This window comes from Rhea pennata, chromosome 1, assembly GCF_028389875.1.
Source record: "Rhea pennata isolate bPtePen1 chromosome 1, bPtePen1.pri, whole genome shotgun sequence".
In the NCBI taxonomy this organism is placed as follows: domain Eukaryota; kingdom Metazoa; phylum Chordata; class Aves; order Rheiformes; family Rheidae; genus Rhea; species Rhea pennata.
Window position 1 is genome coordinate 2,062,686 of NC_084663.1, and position 18,952 is coordinate 2,081,637.

General features: G+C 53.8%; 1 protein-coding gene across 2 annotated transcripts; it reads left to right on the forward strand.

Annotated features, from left to right (window-relative positions):
* The first annotated feature begins 319 nt into the window (after positions 1 to 319).
* On the forward strand, positions 320 to 13,913 carry ASB13 (ankyrin repeat and SOCS box containing 13). 2 transcript variants are annotated; one of them, XM_062593403.1, is made up of 7 exons: positions 320 to 389; positions 5,437 to 5,624; positions 6,508 to 6,658; positions 8,364 to 8,498; positions 9,858 to 10,049; positions 11,600 to 11,738; positions 12,145 to 13,913. In XM_062593403.1, the coding sequence occupies exons 1-6, from the start codon at positions 347 to 349 to the stop codon at positions 11,725 to 11,727; spliced, it is 837 nt and encodes a 278-aa protein (XP_062449387.1). In that variant the 5' UTR covers positions 320 to 346; the 3' UTR covers positions 11,728 to 11,738; positions 12,145 to 13,913. The 2 variants fall into 2 exon arrangements, with proteins under 2 accessions (XP_062449387.1, XP_062449302.1); XM_062593318.1 differs by having other exon boundaries at positions 11,600 to 13,913.
* The last annotated feature ends 5,039 nt before the right edge of the window (positions 13,914 to 18,952 follow it).

The following is an 18,952-nucleotide window of genomic DNA, read 5'->3' on the forward strand; positions in this document are numbered from 1 at the left end:
AACAGTACCCCCCACCAGTACCCCCAGTATCCCCCACACCAGTGCCCCTGTGCCCCGCCAACACCAGTACCCCCATACCAGTGCCCCCAATAACCCCACCACCAGTGCCCCCAGTATCCCTCCAGCAGTACCCCCAGTGCCCCCACACCAGTGCCCCCAGTATGCCCCCAGCAGTGCCCCCAGTATCCCCCCGGCAGCGCCGCCGCCCTCCCGCCGCCCCGCGCACTACAAGTCCCGGCGGGCGCCGCGGCGGCCGGGCCGGGCCGAGCCGGGCGGGAGGCGGCGCGGGAGGCGGCGCGGGGCCGGGGCCGGGGCCGGGGCCGGGGCCGGGGCCGGGGCCGGGGCCATGGCGAGCCCCGTGGGCAGCGGCTCGGCGCGCGGCGAGATCGGTGCGTGGGGGCGGCGCCGCGGCCGGGGCCGTGGGGGCTGCGGGGAGGGTTGGGGGTGCGAGGAGGGGGCTGGGGGGAGACGGGGGGAGTATGAGGGGGCTCTGAGGAGGGTTGGGGGCTATGGGGAAGGTTGAGGGTTTGAGGAGGGGAGATGGGGGCTGTGGGGAGTGTGAGGGGGCTGTGGGGAGATGGGGGGGAGATGGGGGCTGTGGGGAGTATGAGGGGGATGGGGGGAGATGGAGGCTGTGGGGAGTATGAGGGGGAGATGGAGGCTGTGGGGAGTATGAGGGGGAGATGGAGGCTGTGGGGAGTATGAGGGGGATGGGGGGAGATGGGGAGAGATGGAGGCTGTGGGGGGTATGAGGGGGCTGTGGGGAGATGGGAGATGGAGGCTGTGGGGAGTATGAGGGGGAGATGGAGGCTGTGGGGAGTATGAGGGGGATGGGGGGAGATGGAGGGAGATGGAGGCTGTGGGGGGTATGAGGGGGCTGTGGGGAGATGGGGGGGAGATGGAGGCTGTGGGGAGTATGAGGGGGCTGTGGGGAGATGGGGAGATGGAGGCTGTGGGGAGTATGAGGGGGCTGTGGGGAGTATGAGGGGGCTGTGGGGAGATGGGGGGGAGATGGAGGCTGTGGGGAGTATGAGAGGGATGTGGGGAGATGAGGGGGAGATGGGGAGATGGGGGCTGTGGGGATATGGGAGATGGGGGCTGTGGGGAGTGTGAGGGGGATGTGGGGAGATGAGGGGGAGATGGGGAGATGGGGGCTGTGGGGATATGGGAGATGGGGGCTGTGGGGAGTGTGAGGGGGCTGTGGGGAGATGGGGGGAGATGGAGGCTGTGGGGATGGGGAGATGGGGGCTGTGGGGAGGGTTGAGGTAAGGAGGGGCTGTGGGGAGGGCTGGGGCTGCGGGGACTGGTGAGGGTTGGGAGGGGAGTAGGGGAGATGTGGGGGGCTGCGGGGAGGGCTGGGGCTGTGAGGAAGGGGGGTGTGGGGAGAGCTTTAGGGCTGTGGGGAGTATGGGGGGGCTGCAGTAGGTGTTGGAGACACACGGGGGGCTATGGAGGCTGTGGGGAGCATGTGGGGAGGGTCCTTGGGGGGCTGCGGCGAGGGTTGGGTGCGCGGAGGGGGTGATGAGGCGATAACGGGGTTGTAGGGCTGGGGGGGGGCTCTGAGGGGGTTGGGGCTGGTAGGGGGCTGCGGGGGCTCGAGGCGGGTTGCGGGGTGGGAGAGGGAGTAGCGCGCGTTTGGGGGCAGGGCCTGGCGGGGCAGCGCGGGGTGCAAGGGCTGGGGGGAGGGAGGTGGGGAGAAGGGTGCGTGGGTGCCCGGCGTGGAGCGGTCGTGTGGTCTGGGAGACCTGGAAGGGGCGCCCGGGAAAGGGGGGACGTGTGGGGAGAGGCGAGGAGAGCAGGGAGACGGGACGGGGAGGCGGGTTGCGCGCGCGCGCTGGGCCGGCGGGGTTGGTCCGTGGGGCGTGCGGGTGGGTGAGAAGTCTCTCTCTGGAAGCAGCGAAGAGGTGAGAGCAGGCTGGAGGGGGCAGGGGCTTTGCTTTGGGGCTGGCGCGGAGAAGGTGGAAATTTTAGCATTTAGCATTTGGGAGGACGGGGTGATTTGGGGAGCAGATGGGCTCTCTCAAGGAAGAGGGTGCGGGTGCTCTCCGCAGAAGGGGGTTGTCTGTGCGCCCTGACGAACGTACGTGGTTTTGATCCGAAGAGGTGTTGCTAGAGGAGAGGGGATGGCTCTTCCCTGAGGAGTGAGTTGGGGATTTTTCCCGAGGAGAACAAGATGGGTGGTGACAGCTGCGCAAAGCTAGCGAAGGACCCAGGTCCTGTCTTTTGTGGGTTGGTGTCTACAAGATACGCCTCTGAGCTCCTGTGCAAGCAATTTTGTTACCTCTGGCTCTGTTTCTCATATCCTGAGATATCATGTAGCTGGCACAGTACAAGGTGCCGGGAGTGCTGGGGCAGGCCCAGCAGCCTCCCGTGTAGGTGGACCACCACAAAGATAGCTGGTGTTGGTTGTGCTGCACTGCCACGGTCACCTTGTGGTGATGCCCTCTGATTGCATAAGGAACGCAGCAGTTTTGGAGCCCTTGATTCCCTGCATTGCACCCGAGTCTGGCGCGGTGGCTCTGTCCAGCGAGTTGTAGCAATGCTGTTCTGCAGCTGCAGGAGATCTGGGCCTGGCTGGAGTCTCCTCCTGCTCCGTAACCCCTCCTGCAACTGACTGGTGAGATGCGAGAGCTGAGACGGGACTGATGAGCCGTCTTTGGCATGGGTGGCCAGGGTGCAGGAGGGAAGCCAGGGCGCAGCCGTAGTTTTGGGGAAGCACTGTGCACAGAGCGCTGTTGGAAGGTACCTCAGAAGCTGCACGGTATCTGAGCCCCTTCCCTGATGACTGATGATATCCCTCTCATGTGACTCGGCCACGTAAGGGAATTGCATAGTAGGAGAGAAGAAATTTGAGGACCGTGCAGTTCACGTGTTTGATTTTGGACTATATAATAGCCTTTTAATTAAATGCTGCAAAAGCTTTTTCATCTCCTTCCTAGTTGTGCTGCTGGCAGTGTCGTGCTGCTCAGCAGCTTACAATTCAAGGGCTCCATCCTTATTTGAACTTCTCTTCTTGCTTCTCCTGGCATAAACCAGAATCACCAGTGAAGACAAAATATCCTGCCCAGCAATACAGACAAAGGGAATGAGGATATAACAAGTAAAGAAATAAGATTACATCATATTATGTACTGTAAAAGTGCCAGTACTCATGGTTCCCTTTCAAGGGGTGGTCATTAAAGGGGCTCCTGCATTGTATAATCCTGTCACGTCTGCTGCATCTTTCCTAACTGCTGGTCTGGGATGACTTCAGTGCTTTATGCTGGTAAATTAAGTTCCATTAATGAAGATGTTGAACAAAATTGGCCTCAGTATTGGCACCCGGGGAACACCAGTAGTCACTGCTCTCCAGCTGGACTTTGTGCTGCTGTTCACAACCCTCTGAGCCAAGCAGTTCAGCCAGGGTCAGTGAGGTGGGTTGAAACACCTAGCCTGCACTTCATCAGCGTGTCTGTGACGTTGTTTGGGGAGACAGTGTCAGAAGCCTTACTGAAGTCAAGTAGATGACATCCGCTGCTCTTCCTTCATCTGCCGTGCCTGTTGCCTCACCGTAGGAAGGCTGGCAGGTTGGTTAAACATAGTCCCCTCTTTGTAAATCCATGCTGATTACCCCGATCACCTTCCTGTCCTTTATGTCTGGAAATGATATCCAGCATTAGTTGCTCCTTCACTTTCCCAGGGATTGAGATGAAGCTGACTGTCCCTTAAAGATAGGGGTGACATTTACGTATTATCTGCTATCTGTTATCAGCTCCATCCTTGCAGGATCTTGAATTCTGTCATGTCATGGTTGCTGCAGCAAGGGCTGCTCCCAGCTTTCACATCTTTGACCAGTCCTTCCTTGTTTGTAAGTATGAGGTCCAGCAGAGAGTCTCTGTATTGGCGCCCGTGTTAAGAAGTTCCCATCAGTGCTCTCCAGGAACCTTCTGGTTGCTTGTATCCTGCTGTTTTGTCCTTCCAGCAGATATTGAGGTGGTTAGAGTCCCCCATGAAGACCAGGGCCTGTGAATGTGAGGCTTCTTCCAACTGTCTGAAGAAGACCTTGTCTGCTTCTCGATGTTGGACTGCCCCCTGATCCTGGCCCATCAGTTCTTGGCTGATCCCTTATCCATCCCTGGGGAGAGCTCTGCACATCCCAGTTCTCTCTTTGCTGTCGCAGTCTGACCTTCCTAAAGAGCCTGCGTGCATCTGTGGCAGTGCTCTGGTTGTGTAAACTATCCCCCCACGTCTCGGTGATTCCAATGGGATCATAACCATGTAACTGCACACAGACTTCAGGCAAGGAAAGAGGTATGGTCAGTCCAAGTGAGGTACTTGACAAGGTGTTCATTTAAAAAAACAAAACAAAAAAACACCCCAAGCATCTCTAAGTAGAGACTGCTGCTCATCTCCATCCTTTCTCTCCACAACCATGAAGTGTTTTGCTTCTCCAGCCATGAAGCAGGGGTCGTGTGGAGATACATTCTAAGGGGTAGTAGCAAGGTCCAGTTTTCCAGTGGTTCTCCTTGGTGTTGACCGGCATGCAAACAGCACCATCCAGCTCATTTTTGCCCTTGACCGTAGCAAGACGTGGAGGCCCAGTTGTGTCAGTGCAGCGAGCTGGCCAGAAGTGCCTGACCATGCAGTGTTTTATGGCTGAAGACAAAGCCAAAGACCATTTGTTGGTTGACCAGGGCTAGGAAGAATTGTATAAACCTAGTTTTAAAGAGTATCTGGGCACGTGTGTTTACAGAGAGGATGGATGTATCTTGAAGGTTGTATGAAAATACATAGTACTCTTCTTTACTCATGGCTAGCTTGGTAAGCAAAAAACACACCTGAGAGGAGATGATAGTACCAGTTTGTGCTGGGAAGCAAAGCCTAGATTTGCTCTCTATAAATGTAAACACTCAATGAAGGTGCCTAAGTTAAGAACTTAACTTGTTTAAGCTCTGTTGGCTTTTGAGAGGGACTGGCATTTTTGGAAGACAGTTTTTAGATGGACTGAAGTTTTCTCTAGAGGTGTTCATTTCCAGTCATTTCCATGATTGCAGTTGGAGCCAAGAGGGACTGTGCTTCTAACTCTGATCGGTTAAGAACTGCATGGAATGAGTCTGGACCTAACTATCTGAATACTACTAATGGTTTTGTACTTGGATAACCAAGTTTCAAGTAAGGGCTGCAAAGCATTGCACAAATCGTAAGAGAACTCAGTATCCTGAACAGTCCCTCTGAGGTCGCTGTTCAGTGCGGAACCTGGAAAAGCGAAGCAGTTAATCTAAAATTGCACGCTGAGTTGAGGGTGCGGTGAGGCCCAAGCTTCTTATTCCCAGATCTCCAAGCTACCAGCCTGCGTCCTACTTCTGGCAGAGCTGGGTTTTTTTCCAGCACAGAAGCCCATTCATTCTAATTTTTTTTGTTTTTAAATTTATTTCCTCCATCTCCTCCTTCCTCCAGGCTTCTGGGCCGATCGGACGCCAGTTCACGAAGCAGCCAGGAGGGGAGAAATCCTACAGCTGCAGCAGCTGATAGAGAGCGGAGCCTGTGTCAACGCAGTCACCTACGACTCTATCACCCCGTTGCATGAGGCAAGCCTACGAGGGCAGACACAGTGTGTCAAACTCCTGCTGGCTGCAGGGGCCCAGGTTTGTATTCAGCTTTCATCCAAGAGGCCTGGACAGAACGGGAAGTTAAGCTCCTGTTCTGTAGCTTTGTTCTTAGTTATGCAGCTCTTACTGCTCGTTGATTCTGCATTGAGATCAAGAAAGACCAAGAATACTCCATCCCTTGCAGGAAAGTCTTGAACTAATCTAGAAAAATGAGATTCTCCAAGTCGCACTTCATCCTGACGTCTGAAATTATTCCAGGGATCCAGGTTCACTCCATCTAACTCCAGGCTCTTCACTCGCACGTTAGGATAAAGGCTTAGTCACCCTGGGCTCCCTCGAGCAAGGCCAAGGGGGCTAGGAGAGGAGCAGGGGACATGTGGATTCCTATGGGGGGTTATATTTATATTCTTGTGTTTCTTTTATTACTTAATTTTGTTATGGAAACAAAAATCTGACAAACATAATCTTTTGGACGTAGGTGGAGACTTTACTGTCTTCAAAGGCTTGTGACTTCTCACAGGTTAACAACAGCTGTCCTCATAGCAAAGCTGGTGAAATAAAGTGCACTTCATAGTCCTTTTCAGTGCAAAGTCAGCCAGCTTGATTGAATCTGCTGAAGCCTGATTTTGCGATAAAACATGAAGGGAGTACTTGTGTTAACCTGGCTCCACTGCAGACTTAGCAAGAGAACATCAGAAAAACACTGGGAAGGAAATAACGTCCTAAATGGTAGTGGCTGCTTGTGAAATTAATGTGCATCCATGCTCTGAGAGTGATGGGAGCAGTGCAAGGCAGGTTGCTGGCAGTATCCACTGACTGGCTCCTGAGCCCTCAACAATTCCACGGAGTTAAAAGAAGCAAAAATGTCACTGAGGCACACAACAGTCTGTGAGTACATAACAATTTTCCTGTCTTGAAGGTGGATGCTAGGAACATTGACGGCAGCACTCCGCTGTGCGACGCCTGTGCCTCGGGTAGCATAGAGTGTGTGAAAGTGCTGCTGTCCCACGGCGCGAAGGTGAACCCTCCCCTTTACACAGCGTCCCCTCTCCACGAAGCCTGCATGAATGGTAAGCCTGTGGCGTCTGAGCTGTGTGTGTTTGCTTGGGGCTTGCAAAAAAAAGCAGTTGCCAAGAATGTTAAATTGACTGTGAGCTGTCGTTGCTCATGAGACCGCTACGTACGGAAAATGCGTCAGCTTGTCTCTGCTGTGCATTGCAGCGGCTGTTCTGTGAGCGCAGCTCCCTTTGAACCTGCAGTGGAAAGCGCTGTGGTATCCGGCAAATAAAGCAGTCCCTTGTGCTGGGTGCTTTTATCCCATGTGACAGGCGTGGGATAAGATCCTAGGTGCATATATGTCGGCTTCTTGATACTCTATTAGAAAACTTCGAGCCAAACTAGTAGCTTTGCTCCTGCAAGTAGAGGGCAATTTGCATCCTTTCCTTCTGATCCAAGTCGAGGTGAGGTGAATTGCTCTGATTAAGACACAAGACTGTCCTCAGCAGATAGTCCTGTCCCAAACCCCTCCTGTTTTTTCAGAGCTGCTGTCACTTCCCAGGTGGCAGCAGCAGCGGGTGGATGAAGCTGTGAGATGGGAAGGTGGGGATTGTTGGGCAGTGCTGCTGCCTGCTCTGCTCCTTGTTCCTCTCACAGTCTTTTTCAGCTGGAGACTTCTGTCCAGGATCTAGGCGGACAGGCCATCTGGAGTGGGAAGGTGGAGGGCAACCTCAGGAGCTGCTGAGACAGGGGTGTGCCCCAGGTCTGCACAGAGCACCTAGCAAAGGTGCCTTCTTGCGTTGCTCCGCTGAGGGCGTAATTCCACCTCTGAATTTCCACTCCCATGGATGGAATGGTGGGAAAGCGTGGGTGTGAGAAAGGCAGTGTCCCCGTTCGATGATCGTAGCCAAATCTCTTAATCGTTATGTGCCTCAGTTTCCTCTTTGTAAAACATAATATCTCCTTTCTCCTCCCTGTCGCTACCTTTGTTGTATACTGTCATGGACAGAGTTTCTCTTTGGCTGAAGGCTCTGAGACAACATTTATGACAAACAAATAGATACTTAAATAAATAGCCATCGTCTCCTGTTTTTGTTTGTTGAGTGTTTTTCCCAAGGTTCACTGGTGATGACTGCTTGCTTTCTGTTAAGTCATATTATTAGAACTGGGGGGGGGAGGAAGGCTAGAGGGAGTCTTGGAGGTGATCTAACCCATCCAAGGCAGGATCAGTCACACAGCCAGCCCTGCTGAGCACAGGCTATTTAGTGCAAAGCCCTGGACTCAGGTTTGTTTCAGCCGACTCCCTCCCAGGCCCGTTAGCTCTAGTTCGGTGTCGGGCAGGTGTTACGGTGTGACTGGCGCTCTGGTCCCGGCCTTCGTCCTACAGCGCAGCGTGTTGGCTCAGGCAGAGCAGGTGAGCCTTGCTGGGCTCAGCCGATCCCGTCTGGACTTACGTGGGTGTCTCTGCCTGTCTTGTAATGTCTGTATTACGTGAAATATTTTCATTATCTGTGGGGTCTCTTCCCCCGTAAAGTGGGGGAGTGTTGTCAGAGCCCACCTTTAATGCCTTTTGGATTGCTCTGCCACGGATGAGGCATCCTGTGTTTTTCTTTGGAGGTCCTGTTAGTGCCTGAGGGAAATCAAACGCATGCATTTGTATTTTGCAGCCATCACCCAGATGTTAAACAAGCAGCTCTTAGGCCACGCTGATGTCAGCACGCGAGGTGCTCTCATTCGAGCCGGGTTCTTTCTTCTGACTCGCATCTTCCCGTTCTAAAGGTAGCTCCGAGTGTGTGCAGCTCCTCATAGACGTCGGTGCAAACTTGGAGGCCCACGACTGCCATTTTGGGACGCCCCTGCATGTGGCCTGTGCCAGGGAGCATCTGGACTGCGTGAAGCTGCTACTCAAGGCAGGTATGGCAGCCACGGGGTTTGCTGCCACGTGGGCAGTACGTGGTGGAGTCCGTATGCAGCACTTACCTCTCAGTGCTCCACAGTGACATTCTTGTTGAAGAACCTACTCGTTCGCAGCGTGATGTAGGTGGCTGTGGTTTTGGTTTTGGTTTTACCTGAGCAAAGCCTAATGCTTAAGCGTTTTTCATGGTATGCACGTCAGTATCCAGTTCATGATGTCTCCAGCAATATTTCCGTTCCCCTCCTTTAATAAAAAACAGAACTCTTCACCTCCTGGGAGCAGTGTTTCAACTTCTTCCTGAAATTGGTATCTCCTGGTGTGCTTAGGTTCAGTATTGGTAGTGTAATCATATGGCTTTGGATAGCAGGGAGATGTCAGGGTTTGATGTTGTACAGAATATTAGACATGAAGTCAATTCATGCCTCTGGGAGATCTGGTTGGTGTTATGCCAAGATGAGTTTGGTGGGTATTCAAGACTATAAATGTTCTGTGCTCCAGGTTCCACATCCTATTTCACTGCTGCTAATTTTGGAGGAATTTGGAATTGGATTTCCTGTCTTTGCTTATCCTTACTAGGAAGTGATCTTGCCTAGGGTGGGATTTGTCTTGTTGAACATTGCCTAAAAGTCTCACAGCTCAGCTACCTTGTTCCCTGTGTCCTCCTTCCAGCTCCCTGTATTGTTACCTGTCTTCAGACAAGATTAATTAATCCCCTAGAAATGGCCGTTCCTCTTTCTTACTTAAAAGGAGAATCCAGTGTGACTAGCTCAGATATGTATATCTGAAGTCAGTTGTGTGAATTCAGCGAGGTTCAGCCCACCTCTGTTGAACAAATCAGCTTGGGAGAAGGAACACAAACCGTTGTGGCGTATTAGAAGGGCCTTCTGCTGTCAGCATATAAAAGCCAGTTTTTCCTTAGAAAAAATATCTGTGACTGAGAGTTGATCTCCGAGTGGTGTGTGATAGGAAGCTGCTGCATCTCACAGATCTGGAGTGTTTTTTTGTTAAATAAAAACAGTTAACAAAGATGTCCCTGTTTACCTTGAATATGAGCGCTCTGAGATGCTGGGAATGGCTCTCTGTTGGCTTCAGGCAGTGCGGGCTCAGGAAGCAGTTCTGAATGTCACACTCAGCAGCTTATTTACCTAGCAATGTGGACTAAAATCTTTCTCTGCAAGGAAAACAGAAAGCCAGGGAAGAAAACGCATGCATTGCCAGCACTGAGAACTTGTTCAGTGGTTTGCTTTCCTGTTTAGGCTGGTTTGTTTGGATTTCATTCTAGCCACAGCCAAATCATCTGTTATATTTGGGTCAAGTGAGGCTTTCAAGACCAGATTTGTTTTTCTTTTTGGTCCCAGGGGCAAATGTGAATGCTGCTAAACTTCATGAGACAGCCCTGCATCATGCAGCTAAAGTGAAAAACGTAGATCTGGTGGAGATGCTGATTGAATTTGGAGGAAACATTTATGCCAGGGACAACCGAGGGAAGAAGCCATCGGATTACACCTGGAGCAGCAGTCCCACAGCAAAGTGCTTTGAGTACTATGAAAGTGAGTAAGATATGATCCCCTGCCCCAGGAATTCAGTGACTGCCACCTCTGTTACTCCACATCAGTGATTCTCAGTCAACTTTGATTTGTAGATCCCTGAGCATCTTCCTTTGAAGGTGTTGAGTTCTTGGAAACTCCAGCTGGCAGTAGGCGAGCTTCGCTTACCTGCGATTTAATGACAGTGGTAAAATAGTTCAAGTCTTGCCCTCACTGCATTCAGGCCTCTGTCATGTTGGCGTGAGCATTTATGCTTTGGTGCATTAAGTGAGATCAGGGAACTGATCCAGTTGAAAACTCACTTTACTTGTAGCAGGGTTAGGGAGCGTGTTGAACTTCGGCTTTGCTGGTTATCTGATTTTGGAGGAGATGTTTGACTGAGGTTTGAGGATGGCTCTACGTCGATATCAGTCTTGGTTATCTTTAGAGGAGCTCGGGGAAGTAATTCACAGACCTTTCCAAGTTTTGCACACCACTGCTCAAAAACACTGCACTAGATGATCCTAAAAATCTTTTCTGGCTTTACAATTCCTTTTGTGGCTAGCACTGTACAGCCCCTGCTCCCTCTCACTGGTGTTTTCTGGGTAGCAGTCTCTCCTGTAAGTTATTTGTTTCTCTTCTTTTAGATAACAGATAAGCATGCTGTTCTGGCTGCAGCTGAACTGAGTTAAGCTGAACTGGGTTAATCCTACATGCCCATAAATATTATTGTATTTTGCCAGAGTTTATTGCCCCCTCAGCTCTGCTGGCAGAACTGCATCTGTAGTTGCTTTTTTACACAGATTATTATAACAGAATTGTCATGTCTTTAATAGAAGCTCTGTGGCAGATTGTTTTGCTTGGTTTTTAACTTGTATCATTAAGTTCAGGATAGGTTCAGGACAGGAGCAGATCCTGGAGGCTGGTTGGGGTGGGGACAGTAGCTTCTTATGCTTGATGGCTTCCAGAGCGATGTGGTTCATCTTAGGTCCGTGTGTGCGTGTGTACCAACGCCTCGGATCAAGGCTGCGGGCTGCAGACTGGGGCCTGTCTGGAAAGGGCCTAGAGGATCGTAGTGAGCTCTCGGCTGCTTGGTGACAAGGGTTAACACAATCCTTAGATGAAAAAATAGGGCAGTAGAGGAGAGGGATTGGAAGTAGGTTTTATTCCTGTATTTGGCAGTGCTGAGACTTTGTGCTGCATTACTAAAGAGAATTTGGAGGCCTTGGCTATCCCCAGCGGATCGGAGCAGATGATCTAATGAGCCCCTCTGGGTGCAGCCCGCACAGCTGGTCTTTGGGGGATGCAGGCAAGGAAGGGAGTTGGGATGCGCTCGGTGTTCATCACGGGATTGGCAGCGGGATGAGCCGAGAGCGAGCGTGCTGGTGGCCTTGCAGTGCCTGCCCTGGGCCCGGGGTGCTGTGGGGATCAGAGCCCTTCTAAGCAGAGACAGGTTCATGATTACAAGGGGAGCGATGCCAAGTGTCACCCTCTCGGGAGGTCAGCGCTCTGCACGGAGATCAGCCATCTGCTGAGCTGCAACGGTGACTCTGAATCCTCTTCTCTTGTTTTAGAAACGCCTCTGAGTTTGTCGCAGCTCTGCAGAGTTACTGTGAGGAAAGCAGCTGGGCAGCGAGCGCTGGAGAAGATTGCCAAGCTCAATATCCCGCAGCGACTGATCCAGTACCTGTCATACAACTGACAGGGGTCAAGGTGACCAGGAAGGATGGTACCTCTAGATCCCACAGTATGAAGTCTCTGTCTCTTTTTCATCTACCTCCCCACAAGAAACAAACTTTAATTTAAGCAAACTGGTGTAAATAGCATTTATGAGGCAGCACTTCACACCCCTTCCTCTTCTCAGTCAGTAATTGTTTTAGCAATGACAGACTTAGGCTAAGTATAGCACTGACTTGAAGTTATAGTCTCTCCCACAGTGGTCTGCTAGACTGTTACCGCTCTAGAGGCTGTGGTGCTCACTCTTTGAGTGGGATTAATCTTGCCTAATTTTAGATGTCTCTAGCCTAAAGACATCTCCCTAGGATCTAGCCAGGTTCCCTTTCCAGTCAGTGGAGAGAAATAAACACTTCTAGAGCCTGATTCGTTTATCTTGTTTCAGAGGTCTGTGTTAGGATGACGCGGTGTCTGTGTTAGGGGTGGTGCACGCCCTGGGCGCGCCTCTCTCCTCTCCGCTGGCTGCCAAGGGATCTGGAGACGGTACCCTCAGATGCGGACGTCTGCGTTTCTGAAGTGGAAATGTTGGCTCCCACCTCTGTGCTGATAACTCAAGCGGTAACTGCCTAATGTCGAGGCAGTTCGCCGGAGGCAGGATAAGTCCGCAGCAGGCTCAGGACTAATCCAGAAGCATTGGAACCAGTCGGTGACTTTCTGTTGACTTCGATGGGCTCTGGCCCAACACCAGCAGTGTGGACAAATTGCTGGTAGACCTGAGTAGGTTTTGCCCGTGCTCCTTGCTTGCTGAAGGTGAGCTAGCTCTGATTTTAGTGCCTCCTCAGAATAGCCCTAGGTCTAACTTACAAGCCTAGGCTGGAGACTGGTCTGTCTGCACGTCCAAGGAGGCTTTTCTCCAGATGGCTGGTGCCAACGACTATTTCTCCACTTGCTTCAAGCCACTGTGGCTGCTGCGTTGGTTTGTTGTGCAGTAAGTGGCAGGTTTTTTTCTGCCCTGTACTGCCAGAACTGCAGCACCCAGTCTGTAAAGCCACACCACTGTGGCAAGGTCATGTCCCTTGTGTAGTACCGCAACACGTTCCTTTGGGATACGACCACATGTGGAAGATAATAGCAGGGCTGGGTTGTGCTTTGGGTTTTGAGAATTTTCCCTCTGAGATTGCCTCTTGATTCTGGAGCCTCTCCAGTATTTGGTAATGGGAGCCAGCCCCCAGCTGTGTGCCACTGGGTGTCACGTTTGCATCCTTTGGCTTTGGCACAAGCTATTGCAGCTTTGTGCTTTCCTGGTTCCAGAGCTGGTGGTGACGCTTACGTGAGCAGAGCCGAAATTCTGGCCTGCCTTCCGCGTGAGGCGTCGCGTGTTCTCTGAAGACAGTAACGACCTGCCAGACGCTCGGTGTTAAAGGGATGGCACCGCCTGCGGCGAGCCTGGGCGCTGCCTGGAACGACAGCAGACGTGGCGAAATCCTGCGAGGTGTCTAACGGGGCATCAAGCTGACTCAGGGCTCTCCCCGGCCTCCACGCCGGGAGCTGACACCTGAGCACGAGCGGTGGCTTGTCCCCTGGGTGCTGCCTGGGAGCTCTCGTGCTCCCCCAGCTGGCATGACGGAGCTCGGCCTTGGGAGAGGTGGAGAAAAAAGGGCAAGAGCAGAGTTGGGGAGGTGAGGTGGAACTGGATGCACTTTAACTGTGACACTGAATTACTCTGTTTATTACTTTTTGGTTAGGTTTGTTTCCGCCCCCATACCCGGTTTTTGTCGTTTTTGCTTTTTGATGTTGTACAGAACTGGGACAGGTTTTTGAGACTGTGCTTTTGGGGTGGGGATTGTCTGTTTATAATTCCATCTGAAGTTTTGTATTTAAAATGCCAGAAATGTGAAATTGTTAAGAAGCTCAGGGAAGCCCTAGAGATGTTTATTGTGTGATTCAGTCCTGTAACTGATAGGAAAATATTTTTTGTATTGAATCTTTCAACAAAAGCTTCCTCTGTCCAAAGTGTTTGTTCTTACAGTCAAGTAAATATTAGGAAAGTGTACACCTATCAGCAGCCTGAGCTGAAAATTCAAATCTCTTGCTAGCTTGCTTTTTTTAATGCCATTTCATTGTTGCACCCGCTTAAGCAGTGCCCAAGTTTCCGATGTAAAAACAAACCAAAAACTCCTTAACAACCAGGAATAAAATGACCAATTCCTTTTTATGTCATTATTTATTGTTTGCTCTCCTATAAGTCACCTGTATGGTAGGGCCTAAGATCTGATTATTTTTCTTCCTAAGTGCACACGTTTGGTAAGGACTTGCTGAAAGTCCTCAGCAGCTGTGCTTTGGTGGGAATAGCCATGCACATTCAGTAGCTGTTTTCTTGGAAAACAAGAGATTTACTTGTTACTGTTTTGTCTGGATGGAAAAGTGTTCCAGAAAGGTACTTTGAGAACCAGCCAGCTAGAAAACAACACCCAAATCATTCGCCTGTATGTTCTGGTACTGAGGCAGGTGGCTGTTGATCACCTACTGTGTATTTAATTGTATATTCCTGGATTTCTAAATTGCATGTGAAAAATAACTCCCTCTGAGATTCTCAAAATGTTTCTTATCCTGTCTCCAACCCATCTAGTCCTCAGTTCTTTTAATCCTGTTGGGATTCCTCAGCTGGTTGTGAAGCATCTTCTGAGCTCTTGCATTTTGCAGCTCAGAATAAAGGTAAAGTGGATGTTAAGATAAATCAGTACTGAGTTTGGGTTTCCCTTAATACCTCGGACTGCAATTTTTGTGGCAGTTTGCAGTTGCTGCGCAAGCAGCTGAGTCATCTTTGCAGCAGGTAAGGTCTGGAGAACTGGGGGTGGGAATCGCTACAGCCATCCCGAATTAAACCGAGAATGAGAAGTTTTGGAGGGAGCGTTGTCCTGAAAGGGGAGCTGCCTTCTTTGGCACCTGGGCTGTGCCGAGGGTCAGATTTGGGTGATCTCAGCAGCCCATCCTGGCCTGTAAATTGCCGAGGGTGCCTCCGCCTGAGCGAGCGATGGAGACGCTTACTCACGCAAGCTGCGGAAGGTGGGTGGAGCGTCATCCCCACCGCAGGGTGAGGTTGCCTGTACGCCTGGCTCAGACAGGTGACTTCACTGGCTGCTAGCTGTGAACACCTCAGCGCTGCCTGGCCCAGGCCTGGTGAGCCACGTGCCTGGCAGGAGGCTCCCCAAGACCCGTGTCCCGACGCTTGCTGAGCGCTCGCTCGCCGGAGCCGCCTTGCTGGCTGCGTGCAGCAGCAGCCCAGGGAGCGGCCGCGTGCGTGAAGCTCTGCTTGCGCTAGTCCACCCCAAGGCGCTTCACTGTGCCGCGCTGCTCGGCGCGAGAGGTGGGAATGAGAGGCTCGGGGCAGTCCGCCAGGCCTGCGGAAGGAGCAGAAGGCCGGTTCTGGACGTGCCGGGCTGTGCTGGTCTTCCATGCGCCTTCGCCTGCCAGGTCATAAACTGCCAGTGTGCCAGACGCTGGCGAAACGGTGCTGTGGCCGTGCTGGGAAGTGTGGTGCAGAGGCCACCAACGGGCACCGTGTGGAGCTCCCTGGGCACCGTGTCCAAGCTGGTAGGTCCCACAGGCTGTTAACTGGCTCTCATCAGGCCTGTGGATCTGCTGTGCCGCTTCCCCCGGTGGTTCTGCGTTGGAGTTTGGTGCAGGAAGCGCTACGCAAGCTCTGCCCGCCTTGCGAAGCCGGGCCGGGTGCAGCGCAGTGGCCGGTGGTGGCCGGTCCCTCTGGTAGGGGCTGCTTTGAGTAGACGCTCTGCTGCTGGCAAACAGCATAAAGTAGTTTCTTCCTCGTCTGGGGAACGTGTTCCCGGGAGCTGCCCGAGCAGAGAAGTCCGCTGCACGCGCGTGGCAGCCACGGACCTCGCGGCCCTGAGGGCGCGCGTCCGCGTGAGTCTTTGTACCTCGCTGACTCACTTTGGGACGGCTTCGACACGAGCGCTTTTCCCCGAGCGTGGCGGGGAAGTGTTCGGGGTGACTCAGGTGGAGCAGGGTGCGAGTCACGGCCGGTCACTGCACCCCCGGGCTCCTGTCGTGCCGCTCTTCAGCTTCCCGGTTTCAGGACGCCCCGTCGGCGGTATCGATTGGGAAGGTGGTTGCAACCATCTGCCACCTGCGTTCCTTCTCTAGAGCCGACTCCGTCGGGCAGTGTCGCACTGGGTCGCGTTTTGCTCCTCTTATATACCTGAAAAGAAGGGTCCAAGACGGCCTTTCCTCCCAGGAATAGAAATTTTATGCACCTCGCTTGGATGACTCGCCCTCTGGCCAACCCTGGAAAACCATCACGGGTGGTGACGGCTTCCCCCAGGCACGGGGTAGAAAACCGGGCGATCCCCCAAAAGCAACTCCCTGCTCACACCTAGTTTGTAGAGACCGGTTAGTGCGAGGTACCCCTGCTTTTTAGCGGCGGCTAAAATGCCCTTGGGTTTGTATCGTGGAAGAGACTCCCTGAACGGGGGATATCGCTGCGTCAGACTCCCCAGCTGGCTCTGCTTGCGTTACGCCCTTCCCTTGGGGTTTGCGTCCAGTTCTGGTTATTAGTCGACTTCCTTCGCTCTTTAATTTGAATGTCAGGTCTGGGCACGAATCCAGCGCGAGCCAACCCGGACCGGGCAGGCAGGTCCTGCTTTCATCTGGGCCCTTGCCGGGCTCCTGGAGCGGAGATGCCAAGGAAGGGAGCAACCCCCAAACTGCAAATCCAGCTTGGTGTTTCGGGCCTCCTCCCCGCTCCGGCGGGTTTCTCCTTGCTGCACCTCGCGCCCGGTTGGGGATCCAGCGTACGGGAGGAAGCCTGAACGACCCTGCTCCTGCCCGGGAGCTTCGCCCCCAGCGTCGGGGAAGTCCAGATGCGAGCGTGGCTTTGCCGTTTGGAAGTCAGCGTTGCTCCTGGCTGCTGCTGCTTGCACGGCTTGTTAACGTTGGCTCGCAAGAAGGGAACTTGATCGCGGCAGCTTTTCTCCAACTATGTGAAGTTTGTCCAGAAAAAACAAGGTGCGGCTGAAGCCGGAGCCCCGGCGAACAGGCCTTGCGCCGCCGGCAGATTAACTCCTCGTACCGCGAGCAGCTCGTCCTTTCCCTGGCGGAGGGGGCGGCCAGCCGCCCGTTCTCCTGTTGGCCGGCGGCAGATCGCGGAGGTGCGCGTGCTCCCGGAGAGCCCGCTCGGCCTCGGCTTAGAGCAGAGCCGGGGAGGACGTCAACCGCGCGCGGGGCGTCTTAGTGTCTTCGGAGGAGTTTGTACCTTCAGCTCCAGCCGCAAAGTGCCCGGCCGGGGTTTCAGCAAACCCCCCCAAAGCTGCCCCGTTGCTGCTGGTGGCAACCAAAGACCTCGGGGTTGGCTGGACGCGAGTACCGGGGCGATTGCGTCGCCCGGAGAGCAGGCGCGAGCGTGAGGCCGCTGTTCTGGTTTGAAAAAGGCGCTGCCTCGAAGAGCGTCTCGCTTTTCCCGGTTCCTGCGCTTCCTGCCCCGGCTTCGCAGCTGGCGAGGGAAATCCTGCGGCCTGGAGAAGAGCGAAGAAACTGGGAGGCAGCGGGTGCCGCGTTCGGCGGCGTGGGGACAGGCCCCAGCAGGAGGAGAGGACGGGGACGCGTCTCCGGCCGAGCTCCCCGCCGCGTCCGAGAGGCCCCGCGGCCGCGCGAGCCAAGGGCGTCCGGTAGGTCCTTTGCCCGCTCTGGGTTGCTTAGGCTTAGAAAACCTCTCTTGGATGTATTTTTTACCCATTTTACCCATTTCCTGGGTAAAAATTAAGAGAAGCAACAATAAATCGACGTGGAAACGCAGCTCTTTCCTAGCGCCGGGCTGGAATTCCCTGGGCTGCAAAAAGCTTTCCAACCCTCCCCCCGATCTGTCGGTAATAAACCTCCCTCTGATCCCGGGAGACGGAGCTGTGGCACTTTTTTGAGGAGGAAAACAAGGAATCGAGCGAAAGCCGGGCAAGGCGAGCCGGCCGTCCCGCGGGACGAGCTGGGCGAGCCCCGCTGGGGCCGAGCGGAGGGGCAGGCCGGCGAGCGGCGCCGAGCTCGGGGCGCCTGAGAAGAGCTCCAAATCGCAGCGCTTTGGCCCCGATCAAAAGCTGGACTTGTCAACGGGGAGAAAAGTGCGGGTTTCCCCCCCCCCCCCCATCTGCCCACTGCAAGTCCTCCTGAACGGTAGGAGGCCAGAAGGACCCCAAGGCCATGAGTTGCTTTAACTAGGTGAGGAGAGATGCCCTCGATGGGGGGACGCCGTTCAAAGGGGTAGGAAACCTACAGAGAAATTATTTCTTCCTTTAGGCTTTGTCTGGACTCGCTTTGCTGGAGATCTGTGTGAATAACTGGCTTTTTATGTCTTCAAGCTCAACATGGTGGAAAGCAGAAGGAAATGCATGGAGAGAGGGGTTGGGAGAGATGGTTCCTGTCCTTCTGCACCTTCGTTGTTGCCTGTTAATGACATTGTTCACCTGCAACCACGTCCCTTTATCCATGAGGTCTGAGAAGAGCCTGGTGGCTTCTGCCCTTGGGCTGAGATTCACCTTCTCTCACTGCAGCCATCTTCATCCAAGCTTGAGAGTCCTTTCCCCAGGCACTGGCGAGGAGGAGGCATTCGTCCAGCGCAGGTCTTCTCACCCAGATGGTGCCTGGCTGGAGTGACTCACACCCACAAGTGTCTGTTTGCTTCCTGTCTATTAGAGGCGAGCGCTAGACAAGCCCAGACGTCGACAGTGGTTGGTGGCAATGCTGGCCGAGATGGACCGTCCCTGCTCCTGAAAGCCCCAAGTCAAGTCCTTCGAAGTAGCTAGAGATCCCTGGGAGCCTCTCTAGCAAGAGGTATCGTTCGACTGACGCTCCAGAAGTCCATGGGATTTCTTACCCCTGGGGCTCTCTCCTCACTGCCTCCCCCTGCCCCCAAATAAACCTTGACCGTAACAACCCAACGCGTCCACGCAGCTCCTGTCCCTGCTGGGGGATTTTTATGCCAGTTGGGCTGGAAATACTCTCCGGGCCCCCGGGAAGACACGAGCCGCGGCAATGCCAAGGCCTCGCGGCGTGGCAGGGACCCCGGGCAGCTGCGGGACTGGCCGAGCGGCCGCGAGCCGAGTCGGGTGGCAGAAAAAGCCACCCAGCGCCGGGCTCCTTTCCCGGGGGTAAAAATACCTGCTCAACCTGGGATCATCCCCCCCCCCCCTTTGCAAGCCCACGGGACTTGGGGAAAAAGCCCTGGGGACTCGGCCGGTCGCCGCTGG